General features: G+C 44.2%; 1 protein-coding gene across 1 annotated transcript in view; it reads right to left on the minus strand.

Annotated features, from left to right (window-relative positions):
* Nucleotides 1-317: 317 nt before the first annotated feature.
* The window catches only part of ARB2A (ARB2 cotranscriptional regulator A), a 449,497-nt gene continuing 426,170 nt past the window's right edge, over nucleotides 318-23,644 (minus strand). The window contains exon 11 of the mRNA XM_066602994.1: nucleotides 318-2,313. Coding sequence (XP_066459091.1) covers nucleotides 2,171-2,313 — 143 coding nt within the window. The 3' untranslated portion in view covers nucleotides 318-2,170. The remainder of the gene's footprint in view (nucleotides 2,314-23,644) is intronic.

Raw genomic sequence — 23,644 nt, forward strand, 5'->3', positions numbered from 1 at the left:
TCATTTGTATTTTTTCATGGGTGACATAAAACCATTCATTAAAAATAGACGTCTTAAGAACAATTCTAGTGATTTCTAACAATTACAGGATAAGAGGGTTTTAAACAAATTGTCTATATACTGTATTTTTGTTTTGCCTGTACAGTTCACAGTGTTGGAGATCAGGAAAGAAAAAAACCTACGTTCTGTCTGTGACAATACACTGTAAAATATGGATATATACTCTGTCAAAAAAAATGAAGCAACTAGAAGGAGTTGTCAGAATGGAATGAAACTTTGTGTGATTGTAACGTGGATATAAATAAGTGATTACAGTATCAGAGCAAAAGGAGAATTTATTACGGAAAACTGAACACTTGCAACGAGGCTCTAGTACCCTGTGGTACCGCCTCTAGCTTGGATACAAGATGTGATACAGGCGGGCATGGAGGCATATAGATTCTGTATGGTATCTTGCTGCACATTTGCTGTAACTGCACCTCTAGATCGTGCATGCCCTCAAAACCTCCTAACAGTCTGGTCAGAACAGCTCAGGTGCCAGGCAAGTCGTTGATACGACCATCCAACTTCTTGCATTCCAATAATGCGCCCCTCTCAAACTCTGTTAACTGGGCGAAATCTCTTCAATTGTGTCGTAGAGACGTCTAGTGGTCAAGAAGCTCTTCACAAGCGGACAAGAAGAGGTCACTACACACTAGTAGCCTTTTTATAGGCCAAGGGTGGAGCCACTTTTAGAGCCTCAGGTGACAAGACAGTTCATCTAATGACGCCACACCTCTAATCCTTTCCATATCTGCCTGAGATGGAACTGCATGCCGAGTTTTGCAGCCAAACTCCTTCTAGGTGCCTGATTTTTTTGACAATAAGTTCCACTTGTAAAGGATTCACAGTTTTATGGGGTAACATTAACTGCCTGTGCATGCGCGTCCCCTCGGTTACGTCATATACAAGCTATTTCACTTCGGCTGCATTGTAAAAGCTGACATGAGATACTTTACGACACATTTCTGGATGGGCGCAGTATAAGCATGATTCACTACTACATTAAATTATTTGTTCCCTTTATTGATTCTATCTACGGTTAAAAAATTATCCATAGTTCTTGAACCTTAAAATAGAATTTTATATGTGTAAAAAATGGTCAACCGTGTAAAATAAGTCAAAAACTCAACCTGGGATCATTACTATGTATTCCTGTGCAGAGCCGGAATACAGGCTGCAGTTCACAGTATCTTGACGTGTCAGTGGGGTAGAAGTGGATTTCTATACAACAGCAGCATGGAAGTTACAATGCCCCACTGTATACAAAGGCAGAAAGGTACTTCAGCTACCAGACAGGACTGTGTCGCTGTATTAGGGCACTCAAGGTATACTAAGGGTTACGTATTATCAGGGGCAAAACTACGGAGGGTGCAGACATTGCAATCACAATGGTGCCTTAGAGGACACAATGGCCTCTCTGCCACATAGTGATCGTTGGAACCCAGCAGCGGATGTGCTATTTTTCCACACGAGAAAAAGTTCAAGGATTTCAAAACGTCATCATGTAATAACTTACATTTTACCTGTTGTCATGGAAACTCATATACTTTGGAATGACACAACCTATTGTACGGGGCGCTGCGGTTTCCTTTCGGCACAAGAGGAGTTAACTATAGATGAACTATTAAAAACAAACCCAGTAAGACAGTCTTGTTTGTCATAAAATAAGAGGGAGGCATGAAGAATAAAATGCTTTTCATCCGCAGTGTGAAGGCATTGAGCCCCCAAACTAGCACAGTAGGAGTTAAGCAGTAGAGGTAAAGAGTGAGCAGGTCCGGGGCGCTGGAGTAGCAGACAGGCTACGGCATTCACTCACAGTGTAGGGCTATGTCAGGGCAATTAGACTTGCACCATGCTGTACTGTGCAGCGCTGCTGTCAGCCTTAATCTGTGCTCTGATGGGCAGCACAGAATGCAAGCAGCAGACCACAGGAAGCACAACCAGTGAACCCATATTGCTTTGACAGTTGCACTCATCTAGAAATAATGCAAAATGCTATTTAAATGTATACATCATGACCCTGTGCTCTAGGAAGAAAACAATCTAATGAGGGGCTGAGAGACCGCTTGTGGGGGGAGGACGAGAGGATCTGTATGATCACCCCTCACCACTACTATTTTCTTTTGTTTTACAATTCTTCGTTCTTTATTCTGTTGGAGCGCCTGGTAGGTACTGTCGGAGTTTTTGTTTTCTTGGCTTCCAGGACGTCAAAGAAGAACTTGAAGATGGAGGGGAAGCTCTTCCAGGAGGTCAGCTCATGGCGCTCCGTGCCTGGGGACAGAAAAGAGGGTGCACGGTGAGATTACCATACTGCTGAGCTCACATATTATACGTAGAAGCATAACCTGCTGAATATCACTCTTGTCTAACCGCAACTCAGGACTATTTTTTTTTTTGTCTTTAATTCAAGTAATGATCCCGCATTGTGCACCCCTCAAAAAAAATGTGCTCAAATTTACATTTTCCTTCATCCGCTACCCCATCTGGGACCATCCTGCGCTTCCTGGTTCATGAATACAATAGCAGATGCATAAGTAGAAGAGTATGATGGTTTCTCTTAGTACAATCACAACCTAAGTAACTTTGTAGATATGATACCTTTTAATGACTTACAAAAATACATGATGTTACAGCAAGCTTTCAGAATGACTTCATCAGGTCAATGATAGGATATATGTAGAGAAGCATATACATACACATAAGAGGGCACAGACATGACATGGTGGGATTAATTTGCACTTAAAACAATACCAGAACAGGATGAGCAAAGGAGTAAAATATTTAAAGTCCACTGATAAGGAGGGGAGAGTTTTATGGTCTCTAAATTGATGCTATAGAGAGAACCAGACTCCCTGAACTATCCCTGCACCAGATTCTTCAAACAGTCCACCATGCCATAAAACCTTGGGCTATTCAGTCCTAGTATCAAAAATGGTTATAAACTTGTACTTCCAAATTCTTCTAGGTCATTGAGATTTGAAGTTGCTTTTTAATATAATAACCTTCATATGTTCTATGTTGTATACTTGGCTACAAAAATGCTCAGGTAATTTGGTATTTTTTCCTTTAACTGTGTGGTGAGGAGATCCCAGCATGGGGAAACAGGAGGGAGGAATAGAGATTTAGGTGCCATCCTGGTACCCTGGGAAGATGGATAACCAACCATATAAGCTCCCATATGATTGCCTCCATGGCAAATCCAGCATCTGTCGGATAAAGGGAACTCAGAAATGACTGAATACAAAAGAATAGACTTCATCAATAAGTTCCTGACAATATAAGTTCCTGAGTGGTGGAGAGGAATTGCCCTTTTATGACTGTAGGTCAAAAAAACAGACAAACATTCTTGTGAATGTATGCAAGAGTATCTCTGTATCTCATATCTCTCTACCTATCTCTCTCCTATCTATCCATCCCCCTCTCTTTGTCATATCTCTCTCATATCCGTCTGTCTATCAGTACTGGGGCATACATTCAAGTATGAAGTATTTGCCTATGGCCTGCACAGACAGCACATGTGAAGTCATTTCATAGATTGGGGCGGAGTTCTATATGAGACATTAGATGACTATATATCATGTATTAATATAAGTAGTACGGACAAGATGTCTACAGGAATGGGCTGACATCAGGGATGCGCCCGGTTGTCACAATATTCTTTTATTATGTTCAAAAAGGTGTAACCACCTGAATCAGAATTAGCACCTCTCATAAATAAAGGAAAGCTATTAATTGTGTCATCTTTGCTTGTTATTAAAGGGAAAGAAAGTTTCCCGATGTGCAGATTGTTATTTGAAAGGTAACCATATGCTGGCACACAGCTCTTAAATCAATGTATGGGGCTACGGTATATACAGGTGTATATACTTCTACTGCCAGCTGGCTCTCATAGTAAGAGCTAAATCATGATGTACAATCATCTAATAAAATAAATTACATGAAAGCGCTGCAGAATAAGTTGGCGCTATAGAAATAACAAGATTTATTTGTCTAATGTCTCATATAGAACTCCATCCCAATCTAGGAAATGATTTTACATGCATGGTCTGTGTTCAGCCCATAGATGAATACTTCACTGCACTATACCAAATAAGGTCAGTGTTATATGCACACCATGTTACATGTATGGTGCCCATAACTGGTTTACTTTTGATTACTCTTGTGTTCCAGCACAAAACATTATAAAATGGATCAAGTGACATCAGCGCTTGCCAGGTGTACAGATGGATAGTATAAGAGTGACAGCAGTACTCAGATAGAATTATATACATGTGCTGAGGGTTCACATGTATTCATTGTATGGATATAGAAGCACAGCTATGTATAACTATCACATCATGTTACGTGGATTCTGGAAAGTAAAGGCTAGTTCACATTTGCACTTTAGAGCTTTCCATCTCTCAGCTCTATTTTTAGGGCAAAGAAGTGGAATTAAAACTGAAAAAAACTTTTTATTTTTTTCTCCCATTGAGTTCAAGAGAGGTAAAAAAACCTGAATGGTTTCCCGTTGTTTCAGTTCCATTAGTTTCAGGTTTTTTTAATGGAACAAATAGTGCAGCAGACTGCACTATTTGTTCAAGCAAAGAAGAAACATGACATAATTAGATAAATAAATAATTGTTTAGATAATCAGATGAAAGATAGATGGATGGATTTGAGATAGATAAATAGAATTAAAGAGAGATACCATAAAAAAACAGATACCATAGATAGATAGCTAGATAGATAGATAGATACCATAGATAGCTAGATAGCTAGATAGCTAGATAGATAGCTAGATAGCTAGATAGATAGCTAGATAGATAGATAGATAGATAGATAGATAGATAGATAGATAGATAGATAGATAGATAGAATTATAGATAAAAGGGTGAGTAAAGATAGATGACTAGATAAACACTTATTTAGATAGATAAAATGACAGATATGTAGATAACAGGATGATTAAAGATAGAGGAGTAGATAATCACTTTTGCACATAGATAAAATTAGGGATAGATAGAATTAAGGGTAGATAGAAGTGTAGATAAAAGAATGGTTAAAGATAGATGACTAGATAAACTCTTGTGTAGATAGACAGATTGATAGAATTAAGGGGAGATAGATATGTAGATAAAAGGACAATTAAAGATAGATGACTCGATAAACACTTGTGGAGACAGATAAAATAAAAGATAGAATTAAGAAAAGATAAAAGTGTAGATAAATGGATGGTTAAAGATAGAGGACTAGATAAACACTCCTGTAGAATTATAAAATGATAGATAGAGAGATAAAATAATAGATAAAATGACTGATAGAAGTGTAGAAAAAAGGACGACTAAAGATAGATGACTAGATAAACACTTGTGTAGAAAGATAAAATGATAGATAATTTGTAATAAACTGATCATGTCCAGCTGGGTGCAGTTACAGAACAACAAAGTAACAATGAAGTGTGTCCCCTTTTTATGGTAGAATTTTTCTAATCATCTTCTCCATGCATTGTAAATCACACACCATAAGGAGCGGCTGAGGCTGTGTGTATCCGCACACTCTCTGTATAGCATCTGGCTTGTGAACAGCACTCACCAGCAGGGCCTATGTAAGGAAGGTTGAGTGGTGTGTGTCACAGCCTCAGCTGCTCACCACCATTCATCCCCCTTCTGCTCTAAGAAAAAGGAATACATTCTCAGAATTCAAAGTTACTTCTCCGGCTATAGAAGATGGAGCAGCGGCTCGCATATCACTCTCTCTATTACCCCTTAGGTGCTGGGAGGTAAAGCCTATATACTAATATGCAGAAACACAAATAGGTTAAACAATAAATGCAGAAAGTGTGTGCCCGGGATTAATGCGGAGACAGAATCACGCCACCTGCTTCATCAGTTACAGCAAATTTATTCAAAGGGGGAGATAGGTCATAGGTCTGCAAAGCATGTGTCTGAGTCCTTCAGTCATCTGCAGGCAGCACAGCGTCTGAGTATTCTCCACCGGAGCCTACGATGGAAGCAAGGCCGTTGTACAACTTCTACACTTAGAAAAAAAGAAGGCTTCCTGTGCCAAAACTCCCCTATGGGTTTTACAAAAGCAAACTATGGCAGTTGCGAAAGGTCCCATTAAGAATTCAGCCTCCACTCAGCTCAAAACGTTCCATCCTACATGGCCCCATGCATTAGTAGTGACAAACTTCTGGATAGGAGCAGAACGTCATCACACACGAAGTCTGCTCTCAGACTGGCCCCGTTGTGAATCATTGCATATGTTTCATACTATAACACTGGTAATGTTAATTCCTTATTCTGTAATAGTAGGTCATTGCTATGGTTACTCTACAATGGTGCAACACTTCTCTTTCCCTTCAGCTATTCGCTCAGTCCTGGTAACCACATTTGTTGCCTAGCAACAGTTTTGTGACAGTATCACAATCAGGGAGAGCAACAATGAAGACATTTTTTGCAGCTGAGCGAGGTGGAGACGGAAGAAATGAGGCCAAAACACACACAAGACGACACAATCGGAGGGTTCAAAAATGAAAATGGGCCGGTCAGAGTCAACACAAAAAAAAATATATGTGGATTGTAGCACCGCTCTGTCTGTCACACACACACCGGGATGGAATAATGACTTGTAATAATTTATTCCTATCACATAACACTGCCAATATGAAGTACGTAGACTGATCAGATGGTGCATTGTTTTAATTTTTATGCTTATTTTATCATTTTTGACATTTAATTAGTTTATTTTAGACATGAGCACAAAGTAGTCAACATTTTCAAGTATCTATTAAGCCTTCATGCTAATGCTTATTTGGTCCTGCTAATAAAGTTTTTTTGAATTGAATTATATTGCAATGTATTGTATCAAGGTTGCAGGTGTCTATAATTTTGTCGACCACTTCTTAAAACAAATTTGGCCTTTTACCGATTGCAGTAGGTCCGGCGTCTGACCCTCCCCACCCCTTCCTTACCCCGCCCCCACATTGATAAGTTGTGATCACTAAGGAAAGCTGCAGCCAACCAGGCATTTTTCTGATTGCAGAGGAAATGCAATATTAAGCCACTTTTAGATGATCTTTTTTTTAAGGCCTCTTTCACACGGGCTACAAAATCATTGCTACAAAACGCATGTATGTGAAGCCCATGGTGTCCAATGGGTTCTTTCAGGCTACAAAACATCGCTCATGTGAAAGAACCCATTGGACCCCATGGGCTACACATACATGCGGTTTGTAGCGAGATTTTGTAGCCCGTGTGAAAGAGGCCTAAATCCGTATTTTATGGACCATGACACAGAGCTAATATAAATCTATGTATCTGTTCACATGGCCGTATTTTTCACAGCCATTTTTTTATGCAGCATGGCCAATTTTTTTCTTTTTTTGCCTCCATATTGGTATTTATTTTCTATTGGGCAAATATGGATCAGTATTTGTCCAGTAGAAAATAAAACTAATGGCAGCTAATAGAGATCAAATACTGATGACATATGGTTGTAATAAGGGATCCATATTATGGACGTGTTACAGTACCTCAATATGAAACTGGACTAAGCCTGAGTTCACATCAGTGTTTCATTTTCTTTTTTCTGTTCTTTTTTTTTTTGCTTTTAGGATGGGATACAGGAAAATCCCCACTGCTTTCAATGGGACTTATTTTATTTGTTTGCTTCCATCTGGTTTTCATATTTTTTGGCAGAAAAAGACTGAAGTGTAGGACTTTTTGCCATCCAAAAAACATGGAAACTAGACAAACTAGAGCTACTTTCTATCTATCTTTTTTTTTACATTGTACCTATTACGGATGAACGCAAACAAACTATTTCATTTGTATCCTTTTAGGCTCCCGTTTAACGGATCCCAATTCACACTGCACATATACATTTTAAAATCAGAGCTAAAAAAGAGAAATCCGTTAAAAATGAATCAAAACAGATCAGAAACTGAAGCAAACGTTTCTTTGATATGCATTTAACAGAGCAGTCACAGTATCAGATATGTTTGCTAACAGAGGGGGTTCTTAGTGGGGGCCTACCTTTATGACATCCCTATGCACTACTAGGATCTATGTGAGAGATTGCCTTAGTGACACAACACATTTAAAGGGGTTGTCCCGCAGAAGCAAGTGCAGTTATGCACTTCTGTATGGCCATATTAATGCACTTTGTAATATACATCATGCATTAAATATTGGCAATACAGAAGTTATACACTTACCCCCTCCGGTGCTGGCGTCCCCATCTCAATGGCGACGACTGAAGCCTTCTTCTCTGGTCGCCGCAACAGTCGCGCTTGCGCAGAGAAGAATCCTCTTCTGTTGGGTACGGGCTCACGAGCTGCGTCCTGGCTCCTCCCCCTTCTCAGCATCATCGCGTAGCCCCGTCCCATCATGTGGTGCCGATCAGCCAATGAGGTGGCTGTAATCGGCAGTGGAGCTCAGACTGGAGAAGAACATCCACGGTGCACCATGGGAGAAGACCCGCAGTGCACCATGGGAGAAGACCAGCGGTGCCCCTTGGGAAATGACGGCGGCCATCTTGGAAGAAGATTTTTATAACTTCATGAAACAGCTTCATGGTGAGTAGAAATGCTCTAAAAAACCGATGTACATGGGTAGTTTGTAATGCTTGCTTAACATGGGGGACTGGGGTGTGAAAATTTTTTCGTTTTGGCCGTGGGACAACCCCTTTAAGTATCTTAATCACAAACTCTCTACTCATCATCACTTCCAAATAAGAAGCAGCAAAAAAACAAACAAAAAAAAAACAACAAATCTCAGATACTATAAAAATAATGAATGTTCAGGTGAACTACAGGCTACAACACCGAGATGGTTCACAGTAATTTTACGATGCTACTTTTTATTGTACCTTCTACTTAGTATGTTAAAGCTAATAAAATTATGAGAAAATACACAAAATAAGTATTCAAATAATTAATACATAGTATTGCATTACAGTATTAGATACGTGAATATGGGATTCAAGGTTCAAGCCTTATTTCAAAGCCATAATAATATACAATATGAAAGCCGTGCCTTGTTAGGCATAGGACATCCATGACTTCTGTACCCAGTGCCAAACAGTCAACATTTTTTTAATTTGTTGCAAAGTTTAAATTCTACCTGACACAGAACTAGCCAAGGTGAATCATCATTATATGGGTCAGGAAGCATAGCAGGACTTGGGGTTTCTCACATTGTGCCGGCTGCAGAAAGTCTTATGACTGACACAATTTCATTTCCAACATATGAAAAGATCACAGAAGAGGTGCCTAAAATTTCCTGCTGCTTCCATGCTTTAAACTGCTGTGTACTTGAAAGGCCTGGACCATTGGTCAATCTGCTGCTAATCTGATACTGGAACTAATTCTGAGGGATACAAGTCAGCATATGACTGGTCTCCTCGTAGTCGTGGGCAGCATGCTGACTCAATGATTAGCATGGTTTTCTTGACCCACTGGGGTCCTTAATTCAAATCTGACTAAAGAAAACATCAATATGGAGTTTATATGTTCTATTGGTGTTTGTGTGAGGTTTTTCCCACACTCCAAAAATATACTGGTGGGTTAACACTGAGTGCTGTATCGCATGAAAGTGGGTTGATGGCTATGTTTATGTTAAAACATATAAGTCAATAGCTTGCCCAAAAATTGAGATAACACTTCATGGACATTTGGAGTGGAGTGTTTGCGTTTTAAGATAAGTAGCGCGAGTAACAAAACTGTGACACTGGCTCTCAAGTCATTTGGGCCTTGCAGAAAACACAGTCAAAAAATACAAGGCATTCAATGTGTTACGGTACCTTTACAGAAAACACTATTATTCAGCAAAGTCAATTGAAGCGTATGAACAAAAGTTGTTTTGTTTGACTTTACACCAGTGGGTAAGGTAAAGTCCCCTGGTCTGAGTCATGGCCGACTCCTAAGGTGACATGACATTGTGAGGTTTTCTTGGCAGACTGTTTTTGCAGGGTGGTTTGCCATTGCCTTCCCCAGTAACATCTTTTACCCCCCAGCAAGCTGGGTACTCATTTTACTGACTTCGAAAGGATAGAAGGCTGAGTCAACCTTGAGACAGCCACCTGAACGCTGAGGGGATTAAACTCGCAACCTTCAGGTCGTGAGCGAGAGCTTAGGGCTACATCTCTCCTGCCTTAACACTCCGCGCCACACAAGGCTCTTTACGCCAGATGACTTTTGCTCAACCAGCGACTATTTTAATAAGCTGAAATGAAACAACTAGTGACTTATTGTTTGTCACCTTCTTGGTTTACACTGAACAACTATCATTTGAATTCAATCTTTCGAGAGATTATTCTGTCTATAGTCGTCCTGGGTAAAGATCCCTTTAACTGACTTCCTGTTAAATTGACCCTAGTATGTATGTCTGAGATAAGGAAATTAGATTGTGAGCCCAATGGGTGACGGGAACTGTGAATGGAGCTGCACAATACGTTAGTGCCATATAAGGAATGGGAAATAAATATATTACTTACTGACGTTTACCTAGGTTGTAAGAGAAGACGAGCGGAGAATACATAAGTCATGTGACATGACATGCATAAATTATAACACACAAAGGAATATTTTACAGGCCATTCTGCAGATATTAGTGTCACATTTGGAAATGACAGTTTAGTATAAAATTATCAATGCAGAGTAAAGCATTTGCCTCTATGAAATCCAGCAGAAGAAACTGTTAACGTTGAAGCTTGCGACCTAGTGCTGCAGTCACTCTCTAGAGAGACTATTCCTAAAAGGTATGAAGGTACTTCAATTTTAATGTTCATTAATCCCCGAGCCGCTAAACCTTCCAATTGTGATGATGGTTTTGAGATGTGCTGAACTGGGAATAGGACTAAGAAGACCAACCCCTCTCTTAAGGGTCACCAAACAGCTTTAAAATGCTAATGATTTTCAGTCAGTCTCGCAGAGAGTCAGATTTGAACCCGTGACCTTGAGGTTAGAGGCTATGTATCCCAATGCCAATCTGCAGTCTAGCTCATCTAAGCTTCAATACTGCATTGCCTGCCAGTGTATTTAACAAAGGATAACGTGACACTATGCACAGTGTTATTTAACTCTTACGTGTTTCATGTAATAGCTCAACTATCACCGTCACAGTGCAAAAAAAGAAAACAGGGTTTTCAGCACTAAAATGGTAATCAGTGTTGTTAAAGTCCACCAATCACAAGCTACTCATACATGCCCTGGAATTAACAAAGCTGCATCTTCCTATAAACTATGGAAATAGCGTATATTTAAAAAATTTGCAATTTATACTGAAGATTTTCAATAAAAATAATAAATAAAAAATAATAATCCAAAAATTCTTGAAAAATAAAAATGAATAAATGAAAAAAAACACCTTTTAAAGGGCTCTTCTTTAATTGGTTGAAGACTAGAGATGAGCGAGCATACTCGCTAAGGGCAATTACTCGAGCAAGCATTGTCCTTAGCGAGTACCTGCCCGCTCGGTAGAAGAGATTCGGGTGTCGGCGGGGGGCGGGGAGCGGCAGGGGATAGCGGGGGGGAATGGAGGGGAGATCTCTCTCTCCCTCTCTCCCCCCTGCTCACTCCTGCAACTCACCGCTCAGCTGCGCCAGCACCTGAAACTTTTCTTCCGAGCGGGCAGGTACTTGCTAAGGACAATGCTCGCTCGTGTAATTGCCTTTAGTGAGTATGCTCGCTCATCTCTATCTAAGACACTCTCAGGCCCTCCCATGAATTTCAGTGCATCAGGCGACAAAAAAATGCCATTGTTGATGGTCAAAGGGAGTGCTCTCGGCATCATCCCCTGAAAGCTCGACAGTATGGAATTCCTCTATAAATATATGTGGCCAGGTGATCCTTTTCCTTCCCCATCAACACTTCCCACTTTTTAGATTCCATGAGAGCAATTTTGCCAGTCTAGTTTCAGAGTTGTAGAATGTGTTCAGCAAAGCGAAGTTGGTATTCGATGACTAGGGAGTAGAGATGAGCGAACGTACTCGTCCGAGCTTGATACTTGTTCGAGTTATAGCGTGTTCGAGATGCTCGTTACTAGAGGCGAGTACCATGCGATGTTCGAGTTACTTTCACTTTCATCTCTGAGACGTTAGCGCGCTTTTCTGGCCAATAGAACGACAGGGAAGGCATTACAACTTCCCCCTGCGACGTTCAAGCCCTATACCACCCCCCTGCAGTGAGTGGCAGGCGAGATCAGGTGTCACCCGAGTATTTAAATCGGCCCCTCCCGCGGCTCGCCACAGACGCATTCTGACATAGATCAGGGAAAGTGCTGCTGATGCTGGAGCTGCTATAGGGAGAGCGTTAGGAGTTATTTTAGGCTTCAATAACCCCAACGGTCCTTCTTAGGGCCACATCTGACCGTGTGCAGTACTGTTGAGGCTGCTTTTAGCAGTGTTGCACTTCTTTTTTTTTTTTGTATATCGGCCGTGCAGAGCATTGCGTCCTCAGTCTGCAATAATTTTACATAGTATAGGGCCAGTAGTGGTGAGGCAGGTACAGTGGGAAAGGTGAAAGAGATATACTGTCTATATAGGCATTGGACTTTTTCCAAAAAATTTGGGGAAAAAAAAATCTATTTGGGCTGTCTGTGACCGTCCTCAGTGTACTGCGTCTCTGCTGGGGGTAGTAGTCCTAATTAATACGCAGCTAAGTGTTACAGCAGGCCTGCGCAAAAGTGTTTCCTGGCTCTGCGTTGCCCGTTACCTCACCGCCGTCATCCTGTCCAGAGGGAAACAGTCTGCAGTAATTTTACATAGTGTAGGGCCAGTACTGGTGAGGCAGGGACAGTGGGAAAGGTGAAAGAGATATACTGTCTATATAGGCAGTGGGCTTTTTCAAAAAAATTTGGGAAAAAAAAAACATATTTGGGCTGCCTGTGACTGTCCTCAGTGTACTGCGTCTCTGCTGGGGGTAGTAGTCCTAATTAATATGCAGCTGAGTGTTACAGCAGGCTTGCGCAAAAGTGTTTCCTGGCTCTGCATTGCCCATTACATCACCGCCGTCATCCTGTCCAGAGGGAAACAGTATACATATATACGCTGCCTACAGTATCTGTCTGCTGTCTCAGCTCAGCCTTTAAAAAATAGAAGCAAAACACTTAAGGCCTACTAGTGGCCTTTGGACACTTGACTGCTTCTGCGCTGTGAATTCCACTAGCTCAGTCTTACGCACTTACGTCTCACTACAGGCTTGCGCAAAATTCTTTCCTGGCTCTGCTGTGCGTTCCGTAAGCGAAGTCAGCCTCCAACCACAGGCCAATAAACGGCACATTTAATTACAGCGTTCTGTTTCTGCACTACTGGTAATACACCATGCTGAGGGGTAGGGGTAGGCCTAGAGGACGTGGACACAGGCGAGGACGCGGAGGCCCAAGTCAGGGTGTGGGCACAGGCCGAGCTCCTGATCCAGGTGTATCGCAGCCGACTGCTGCGGGATTAGGAGGGAGGCACGTTTCTGGCGTCCCAAGATTATTCTCACAATTAATGGGTCCATGCGGTAGACCTTTATTAGAAAATGAGCAGTGTGAGCAGGTCCTGTCGTGGATGGCAGAAAGTGCATCCAGCAATCTATCGGCCACCCAGAGTTCTGCGCCGTCCACTGCTGCAACTCTGAATCGTCTGGCTGCTGCTTCCTTCCTCCCAGCCTCCTCACTCCATTACAATGACACATTCTGAGGAGCAGGCAAACTCCCAGGAACTGTTCTCGGGCCCCTGCCCAGAATGGGCAGCAATGGTTCCTATCCCACCGGAGGAGTTTGTCGTGACCGATGCCCAACCTTTGGAAAGTTCCCGGGGTCCGGGGGATAAGGCTGGGGACTTCCGGCAACTGTCTCAAGAGCTTTCAGGGGGTGAGGAGGAGGACAACGATGAGACACAGTTGTCTATCACTCAGGTAGTAGTAATTGCAGTAAGTCCGAGGGAGGAGCGCACAGAGGATTCGGAGGAAGAGCAGCAGGATGATGAGGTGACTGACCCCACCTGGTTTGCTAAGCCTACTGAGGACAGGTCTTCAGAGGGGGAGGCAAGTGCAGCAGCAGGGCAGCTTGGAAGAGGCAGTGCGGTGGCCAGGGGTAGAGGCAGGGCCAGACCGAATAATCCACCAACTGTTTCCCAAAGCGCCCCCTCGCGTCATGCCACCCTGCAGAGGCCGAGGTGCTCAAAGGTCTGGCAGTTTTTCACTGAGAGTGCAGACAACCGACGAACAGTGGTGTGCAACCTTTGTCGCGCCAAGATCAGCCGGGGAGCCACCACCACCAGCATGCACAGACATATGCTGGCCAAGCACCCCACAAGGTGGGACGAAGGCCGTTCAGCGCCTCCGGTTTGCACCACTGCCTCTCCCCCTGTGCCCCAACCTGCCACTGAGATCCAACACCCCTCTCAGGACACTGACACTACCGTCTCCTGGCCTGCACCCACACCCTCACCTCCGCTGTCCTCGGCCCCATCCACCAATGTCTCTCAGCGCACCGTCCAGCCGTCGCTAGCGCAAGTGTTGGAGCGCAAGCGCAAGTACGCCGCCACGCACCCGCAAGCTCAAGCGTTAAACGTGCACATAGCCAAATTGATCAGCCTGGAGATGCTGCCGTATAGGCTTGTGGAAACGGAGGCTTTCAAAAGCATGATGGCGGCGGCGGCCCCGCGATACTCGGTTCCTAGTCGCCACTACTTTTCCCGATGTGCCGTCCCAGCCCTGCACGACCACGTCTCCCGCAACATTGTACGTGCCCTCACCAACGCGGTTACTGCCAAGGTCCACTTAACAACAGACACGTGGACAAGCACAGGCGGGCAGGGCCACTATATCTCCCTGATGGCACATTGGGTGAATTTAGTGGAGGCTGGGACCGAGTCAGAGCCTGGGACCGCTCATGTCCTACCCACCCCCAGAATTGCGGGCCACAGCTCGGTGGTGGTGTCTGCGGCGGTGTATAGTTCCTCCACTAAACCACCCTCCTCCTCCTACGCAACCTCTGTCTCGCAATCAAGATGTGTCAGCAGCAGCACGTCACCAGCAGTCTGTGTCGCGCGGCGTGGCAGCACAGCGGTGGGCAAGCGTCAGCAGACTGTGCTGAAACTACTCAGCTTAGGAGAGAAGAGGCACACGGCCCACGAACTGCTGCAGGGTCTGACAGAGCAGACCGACCGCTGGCTTGCGCCGCTGAGCCTCCAACCGGGCATGGTCGTGTGTGACAACGGCCGTAACCTGGTGGCGGCTCTGCAGCTCGGCAGCCTCACGCACGTGCCATGCCTGGCCCACGTCTTTAATTTGGTGGTTCAGCGCTTTCTGAAAAGCTACCCATGCTTGTCAGACCTGCTCGGAAAGGTGCGCTGGCTCAGCGCACGTTTCCGCAAGTCCCACACGGACGCTGCCACCCTGCGGACACTGCAACATCGGTTTAATCTGCCAGTGCACCGACTGCTGTGCGACGTGCCCACATGGTGGAACTCTACGCTCCACATGTTGGCCAGGCTCTATGAGCAGCATAGAGCTATAGTGGAATACCAACTCCAACATGGGCGGCGTAGTGGGAGTCAGCCTCCTCAATTCTTTACAGAAGAGTGGGCCTGGTTGGCAGACATCTGCCAGGTCCTTGGAAACTTTGAGGAGTCTACCCAGATGGTGAGCGGCGATGCTGCAATCATTAGCGTCACCATTCCTCTGCTATGCCTCTTGAGAAGTTCCCTGCAAAGCATAAAGGCAGACGCTTTGCGCTCGGAAACGGAGGCGGGGAAAGACAGTATGTCGCTGGTTATTCAGAGCACCCTCCTGTCTATATCTCAGCGCGTTGAGGAGGAGGAGGAGGAGGAGGTGGAGGAGCATGAGGAGGAGGGGGAAGAGACAGCTTGGCCCACTGCTGAGGGTACCCATGCTGCTTGCCTGTCAACCTTTCAGCGTGTATGGCCTGAGGAGGAGGATCCTGAAAGTGATCTTCCTAGTGAGGACAGCCATGTGTTGCGTAAGGTACCCTGGCACACATGGCGGACTTCATGTTAGGATGCCTTTCTTGTGACCCTCGTGTTACACGCATTCTGGCCACTACGGATTACTGGGTGTACACACTGCTTGACCCACGGTATAAGGAGAACCTTTCCACTCTCATACCCGAAGAGGAAAGGGGTTCGAGAGTGATGCTATACCACAGGACCCTGGCGAACAAGTTGATGGTAAAATTCCCATCCGACAGCGCTAGTGGCAGAAGGCGCAGTTCTGAGGGCCAGGTAGCAGGGGAGGCGCGGAGATCAGGCAGCATGTACAGCACAGGCAGGGGAACACTCTCTAATGTCTTTGACAGCTTTCTTGCTCCCCAGTCAAGGCTGAGTCGGCGGGAGCACTGTAAAAGGATGGTGAGGGAGTACGTAGCCGATCGCACGACCGTCCTCCGTGACACCTCTGCCCCCTACAACTACTGGGTGTCGAAGCTGGACACGTGGCCTGAACTCGCGCTGTATGCCCTGGAGGTGCTTGCTTGTCCTGCGGCTAGCGTCTTGTCAGAGAGGGTGTTTAGTGCGGCTGGGGGAATCATCACGGATAAGCGTACCCGCCTGTCAACCGACAGTGCCGACAGGCTTACACTCATAAAGATGAACAAAGCCTGGATTTCCCCAGACTTCTCTTCTCCACCAGCGGACAGCAGCGGTACCTAAACTATACGTAGGCTGCACCCGCGGATGGAAGAATCGTTCTCTATCACCATGAAAAACGGGGACCTTTTAGCTTCATCAATCTGTATTATATTCATCCTCCTCCTGAAACCTCACGTAATCACGCCGAATGGGCAATTTTTCTTAGGCCCACAAGGCTCAGTCATATAATTTTTGTAAACAATTTTTATACGTTTCAATGCTCATTAAAGCGTTGAAACTTGCACCTGAACCAATTTTTATTTTAACTGGGCTGCCTCCAGGCCTAGTTACAAATTAAGCCACATTAACCAAAGCGATTAATGGGTTTCACCTGCCCTCTTGGTTGGGCATGGGCAATTTTTCTGAGGTACATTAGTACTGTTGGTACACCAATTTTTGGGGGCCCTCGCCTACAGTGTAATCCAATAAATTTTTTGCCCACTTGCATTAAAGCTGACGTTACATCAGCTGTGCTGGGCACTGCAATGGGATATATTTATGTACCGCCGGTGGCTTCCTGGCACCCCCCCATGCTGTCAGTCCACACGGAGTTGTAACTGCATGTGTCCACTTCTAAAGAACCCCAGTCTGACTGGGGCATGCAGTGTCGGCCGAAGCCCACCTGCATTTAATCGGACGTTACATCAGCTGTGCTGGGCACTGCAATGGGATATATTTATGTACCGCCGGTGGCTTCCTGGCACCCACCCATGCTGTCGGTCCACACGGAGTTGTAACTGCATGTGTCCACTTCTAAAGAACCCCAGTCTGACTGGGGCATGCAGTGTGGGCCGAAGCCCACCTGCATTAAACATGACATTACCTCAGCTGTGCTGGGCACTGCAATGGGATATATTTATGTACCGCCGGTGGGTTCCAGAGAGCCACCCATGCTGTGGGTCCACAGGGACTTCACAATAGGGAGTTGTACCTGCCTGTGTCTATGAATTAAAAACCCTGGTCAGGTTGGGGCATGCAGTGTGGGCCGAAGCCCACCTGCATTTAATCTGACGTTAGCTCTGCTGTCCAGGGCACTGCAATGGGATACATTTATGTACAGCCGGTGGGTTCCAGGGAGCCACCCATGCTGTGGGTGCACACGGAATTGCCATTGCGGAGTTGTAACTGCCTGTGACTATTTATAAAAAAACGCGGTCTGACTGGGGCATGCAGACACCTTGACAGAATGAATAGTGTGTGGCACATAGGTTCCCCATTGCTATGCCCACGTGTGCAGCTCCTGATGGAGGTGGCACAGGATTGCATTTCTCATTGCTTCTGTACAGCATTGTGGGCTATCGCGCCGCCCCTTTTAAAGAGGGTCGCTGCCTAGCCGTGCCAACCCTCTGCAGTGTGTGCCTCCCGTTCCTCCTCATGGCAGACGCACTTATAAATAGACATGAGGGTGGTGTGGCATGAGGGCAGCTGAAGGCTGCGCAGGGACAATTTGGTGTGCGCTGAGGACACTGGGTCGTGCGGGGGGGGGGGGGGGTTGGGCAGCATGTAACCCAGGAGAAGTGGCAGCGGAGTGTCATGCAGGCAGTGATTGTGCTTTGTTGGAGGTAGTGTGGTGCTTAGCTAAGGTATGCCTTGCTAATGAGGGCTTTTCAGAAGTAAAAGTTGGTGGGAGGGGGAGGGCACTCTTGCCGCTATTGTGGCTTAATAGTGGGACCTGGGAACTTGAGATGCAGCCCAACATGTAGCCCCTCGTCTGCCCTATCCGTTGCTGTGTTGTTCCCATCACTTTCTTGAATTGCCCAGATTTTCACAAATGGAAACCTTAGCGAGCATCGGCGAAATACAAAAATGCTCGAGTCGCCCATTGACTTCAATGGGGTTCGTTACTCGAAACGAACCCTCGAGCATCGCGAAATTTTCGTCCCGAGTAACGAGCACCCGAGCATTTTGGTGCTCGCTCATGTCTACTAGGGAGTGAAGAGGCTGCGTTGCAAAGTGTCGGTAAACTTCTTCATTCATAACTCTATCATGAAAAGTGATTTTAAGCAGGCCACAAAGGTATATGTGTGGTCACTTTCCATGATTCAGATGTATATAGTGCAGCCTAGCTCATGATCGTGTTCAGAAGCCGTATGCTTGTTTGTAATGGAACACTTAAGACATCTGCCGTCTATAAAGTCACTAAACCAGTTTATAACCTTCATTCTCCGCAGTGTTGTCACTCAGGCTCGCATTTTCAGAAACAATAAGACATTGGGTTTACCACACTGAATTTACATTGATGTGGCACGTATTGACCCCGTGTTTAATAGAGTGACCCCTAAGCACACACTGTTGGGGAGAAAAAAGCCAGATGAGAGAGACCTGTTATTTTATGGACAGGGATTACCGCTGAGGGTCAAGTATACCAGTTGTGCAATCATCAAGTTAATAACCTTCAAACAGACATTGTTATCTGCTGATGCCCCGGAAGAAGTGTATCTTTCTCCACAAGTGGAGATGCACTATCCATATTAGAGCCGGTTGCATGTACTATAGAGCCAGTTGCATGTACTATAGTAAGTTTTAAAACCCAACACACCAAATTATCTCTAACAGCAAAGTACTGATTCTTATGGGCCATTTTACACAGTTTATCATTCAAATCTTCATTGAATTGTGCGAAAATGAACAACATCGATCAGTGGCCAATGACTGCCAGTCGTTCGCAAACCATTCCCAGGCATTTCTAGAGTCCCCTGATGGACTGAACGAGCTTTAATATAAAAAAATGACATTTTTTTAATGATTATCTGCACATGTAAACGGACATCGTTTGAAAACAGACTACTCTTTCGCTAGTTTCAATGATTAATTGCTCCATGTTAAAAGGACACTAAAGGCCCATGTACACGGGACGAATGTTAGCCAAACGATGCCCGACACTCGTCCTGCATGTATTCGTTCCCGTGCTGTCACACAGAAGCGACTATCGCTGGCTCTCTAATAGAACACTTTAAAGGAAGCTCTAGTACCCTGTTGGGTCGCTTCTAGCTTAGATGCAAGATGTGGTATGGGCAGGCATGGAGGATCTAGTACCTTGTTGTACCGCCTCTAGCTTGGATGCAAGATGTGATAGGGGCAGGCATAGAGGCTCTAGTACCCTGTTGGGTCACCTCTAGCTTAGATGCAAGATGTGATACGGGCAGGCATGGAGGCTCTAGTATCCTGTTGGGTCGCCTCTAGCTTAGATGCAAGATGTGACACGAGTGAGCATAGAGGCATACAGATTCCGTATGGAATCCTGTGACATATTGGTCCATATTTGCTGTAACTCAGCCTCTAGATCATGTAAAGTCATAGTCTGTCAAAGATGGCATTCCAGATGGTTTCATATATGTCCTATTGGAGATTAAGCTAGCGACCGGGCAGGCCACGCAAGTGTGGCAATATGGAGGTATTCCTGAGACAATGTTGCTCTGTGCAGTCAAGCATTATTCTGCTGGAAAATGCCTCTTGGAAGCCCTGCCATGAGAGAAACACATGTGGCTGCAGGATATCCTGAACATATCGCTGAGCTGCCATTGTCCCTCGTATCACTACTATGGGTGACCAACTGTTGTATGTGATGGCCCCCCAAATCATCACACTAGCAGTGTATTCTTCAGTCAAGTGCCTGGAAATTGTTCCGACAGACACAGGAGTCTGTAACGATAGTGCTACCAGTCTTTGGATGGTGGACAACTAACACTTGGAGCTTCTTGTGCTTGTCTGACAATCAGACGATCCTCTCTACTGGTGGTCTGTCAAGGGCGTCCTGAGCCCGGTTGCATGGTGTACACGCATTCATGCATCCACTGGTTCCAACATCTCCAAACAGCCTGGTTAGAACAGCCCAGGTGGCAGGTATATTATTGATACGACCATCCAGCTTCTCGAATTCCAATAATGTGCCCCGTTCAAACTTCTGTTAACTGGGCAAAATGTCTTTGATTGTGTTGTAGAGGCATGTTTAGTGGACAACAAGCTCTATGAAAGTGGAAAAAGAGGTCCACTACACACACAAGTAGCCTCTGAGAGCCTTTTATAGGCCAAGGGTGGAACGACTTTTTAGGGCCTCAGGTGGCAATATTATTCATAAAATTACACTACAATACTAATCATTTGCATATCTGTCTGAGATGTAACTGCATGCTGCTAAGTTTATAATATATCACATACTCATGTCTCCACTGATGCACTGCTTCCCCACAGTTGTTCCAATCTCCAGTTACTTTGTTGTCTGCTGCGGTCACATGGTTGTTTTCCCACATGACCACTGCAGTCAATGGGATGTTATGAGTGACATCCAGTAAACATTAGAAGCCCACATAACATATTTATGACATGTCATTGGTCTAGAAGACCCAGTGCCTCACGGGCCCACATAATGTGGCTCAGCATTTACAAAAAGGAAAAAATAACCCCTAAAGCTCAAAAAGTTCTAAATATTCTTAATCACCTCTCCAGTGGTGCTACATAGTTGAGATGTAATATTACAGTGCACCTAATCTTATTTAAAAAGCACAACACATTTACTCATTTGGCAACACCAATTGTACGTAAAACATGGTGCAGCCAGAAATATTTTGTATAAGCTGAATATTTTTTCCTTCTGTATCTGTAAATGTAAATTTTCTCCCCATGCATGCTGAGTGGTGGGCTTTCCTAGTGTGATGTCAGAACGATGTATGTTCCTAGCCAATCAGATATCCCACTCTTAGTGCTTCTTCTGACACAAATACAGATTGAGAGACACTGCAGCCTCCCATCCTCTCACACACATACAGAGGGAGAGATACTGCAGCCTCCCATCCTCTCACACACATACAGAGGGAGAGATACTGCAGCCTCCCATCATCTCACACACATACAGAGGGAGAGATACTGCAGCCTCCCATCATCTCACACACATACAGAGGGAGAGATACTGCAGCCCTTCCACATCTTGCAAAGCAATCCTTGTACTAGTTGTTTCATAGGCTCGAAAAAGGTACGCATAGGAGCACAGAAACCTGTTGCCATATACCCGTCTGTCTGTGAGGTATAGATACTGCAGTCTCTCCTCATCTTTTATACATACTGAGGAAAAGATACTGCAGCCCCTCCTCACCTATCATACATACTGAGGGAGAAATACTGCAGCCGCTCCTCATCTCTTCCACATACTGTGGGAGAGATACTGCAGCCCCTCCTTGCCTCTTATACATACTGAGGGAGAGATACTGCAGCCCCTCCTCGTCTCTTATACATACTGAGGGAGAGATACTGCAGCCCCTCCTTGCCTCTTATACATACTGAGGGAAAGCTACTGCAGCCCCTCCTCATATCTCATACATATTGAGGGAGAGATACTGCAGCCTCTCCTCGTCTCCTATACATACTGAGGGAGAGATACTGCAGCCCCTTCTCAGTTGAGGCATTATACTAATTTTGATCCGATGTTCATGTTTAGAATACAATAAATCTCCAAAGCAATTGAATATGTTATGAAATAGAGTGAGAAACAATCAGGAAATCAAAGGTTACAAATACTAAAGGGCCTTTTACACTGGACGATTATCGTTCCAGCCCTTCAAAACAACACGCTACCGCAGGGTCTTAAAGGAAGTTCGTACTGTGTAAAAGCATGCAGAAACTGAATGACTAGATGAGAATAGTGTATGAGCGGCCGCTGCTTACAGTGAACGGAGAGGGGCGGGGGAGAACGGGGAGAGAACTCTCCTCCAGCCGCCCCTCACCCCTCTGGCCACGCTGTGAGCGATCCAATGAGGCTCACTCCTGTGTAAAAGTATGAGAGCAAGTATATATGGGGGTGAGTGTCGGGCATCATTTGCCGGACACTTGTCCCGTGTAAAAGGGCCTTAAATAACTGCATGAAAAACTGGTGGAGAAAGTGTGAATGTAAGGAACAGGAACAATGAAGCTGTTATATAAGACGTACTGCATTTTTACCTATACACACTTTGCTACATCTTTACACATTTCTAGTAAATCCACCCATAATTAATTTCAGGATATGACACTGCTGATTCCAATATTTAAAAGGTGTATTCCCAAGATCACATGGTCTAAGAGAACTGGATTATTTTTATCTCCAAGGATCCCGATTAAACTTGCGATAAGTAACACAAGCAATATAACTTTAACAATCCAGCTTTTAAAGGTTACAAACTTAGATTGCAGTTGAGGAATAACATTTTGCTCGGTTCCATCTTTCTTCATGTCCTTTTTCTCTCCAAGTAGTGAGTTGTAGATCCTTCTTAGCAACTTAGATGTTACTCTCTGATTTCTGAATATTACTGTGCTGTGAGGGAACCCCGAAACCTTCTCTACTTTATTACTACTCTGCCCTGTTTAGCCTTACAAGCAATAATATTGCTATTCCTTGCCTGCCCAGATATATGTGGAGATAAGAAAAACAAAACACTAAATTCTCCCAGGCCACAACACCTTTGGATTATTAGCCATCTCAGTCTTGAGCATTCAAGATGCCACTTTACTCGTCTCTGGAAACTCATAACGTGAGATGACACCGAGTTGCCTTGCAGGGGAAATACTGCAATAGGATATTAAATGAAGTTGTATTCTAGTCTGATCTTAAGACAATCTAAAATCTGAAATAATTAAAAAATAATAATTTTAATTATGGGCTCGGTGCCAGTTTGCTATGCAAAGTGTGGCGTGTGGATGTTTCAACCTTATGACCAATTTTGGAGGTATTTTCTGATGCCATGTTATTTTTACATTGCTGTGGATTTTATCTTGTAAAATAAAAAGATCATGGGTCTCAGAAGATGGTGACAAAAGCTATATATTTTTTTAATTACAAACAAGCTTTTTTTTATTTTTTATATTAGTACATTAGAAAATTTTTTTTTTAAAAAGTAGAAAAAAAATAAAATATATATTTGTTTTTCTACTTTTTATTTTATATATATATATATATATATATATATATATATATATATATATATATATATATATATATATATATATATATATATAT

The sequence above is a fragment of the Eleutherodactylus coqui genome, chromosome 5, assembly GCF_035609145.1.
Source record: "Eleutherodactylus coqui strain aEleCoq1 chromosome 5, aEleCoq1.hap1, whole genome shotgun sequence".
NCBI classification, from domain to species: domain Eukaryota; kingdom Metazoa; phylum Chordata; class Amphibia; order Anura; family Eleutherodactylidae; genus Eleutherodactylus; species Eleutherodactylus coqui.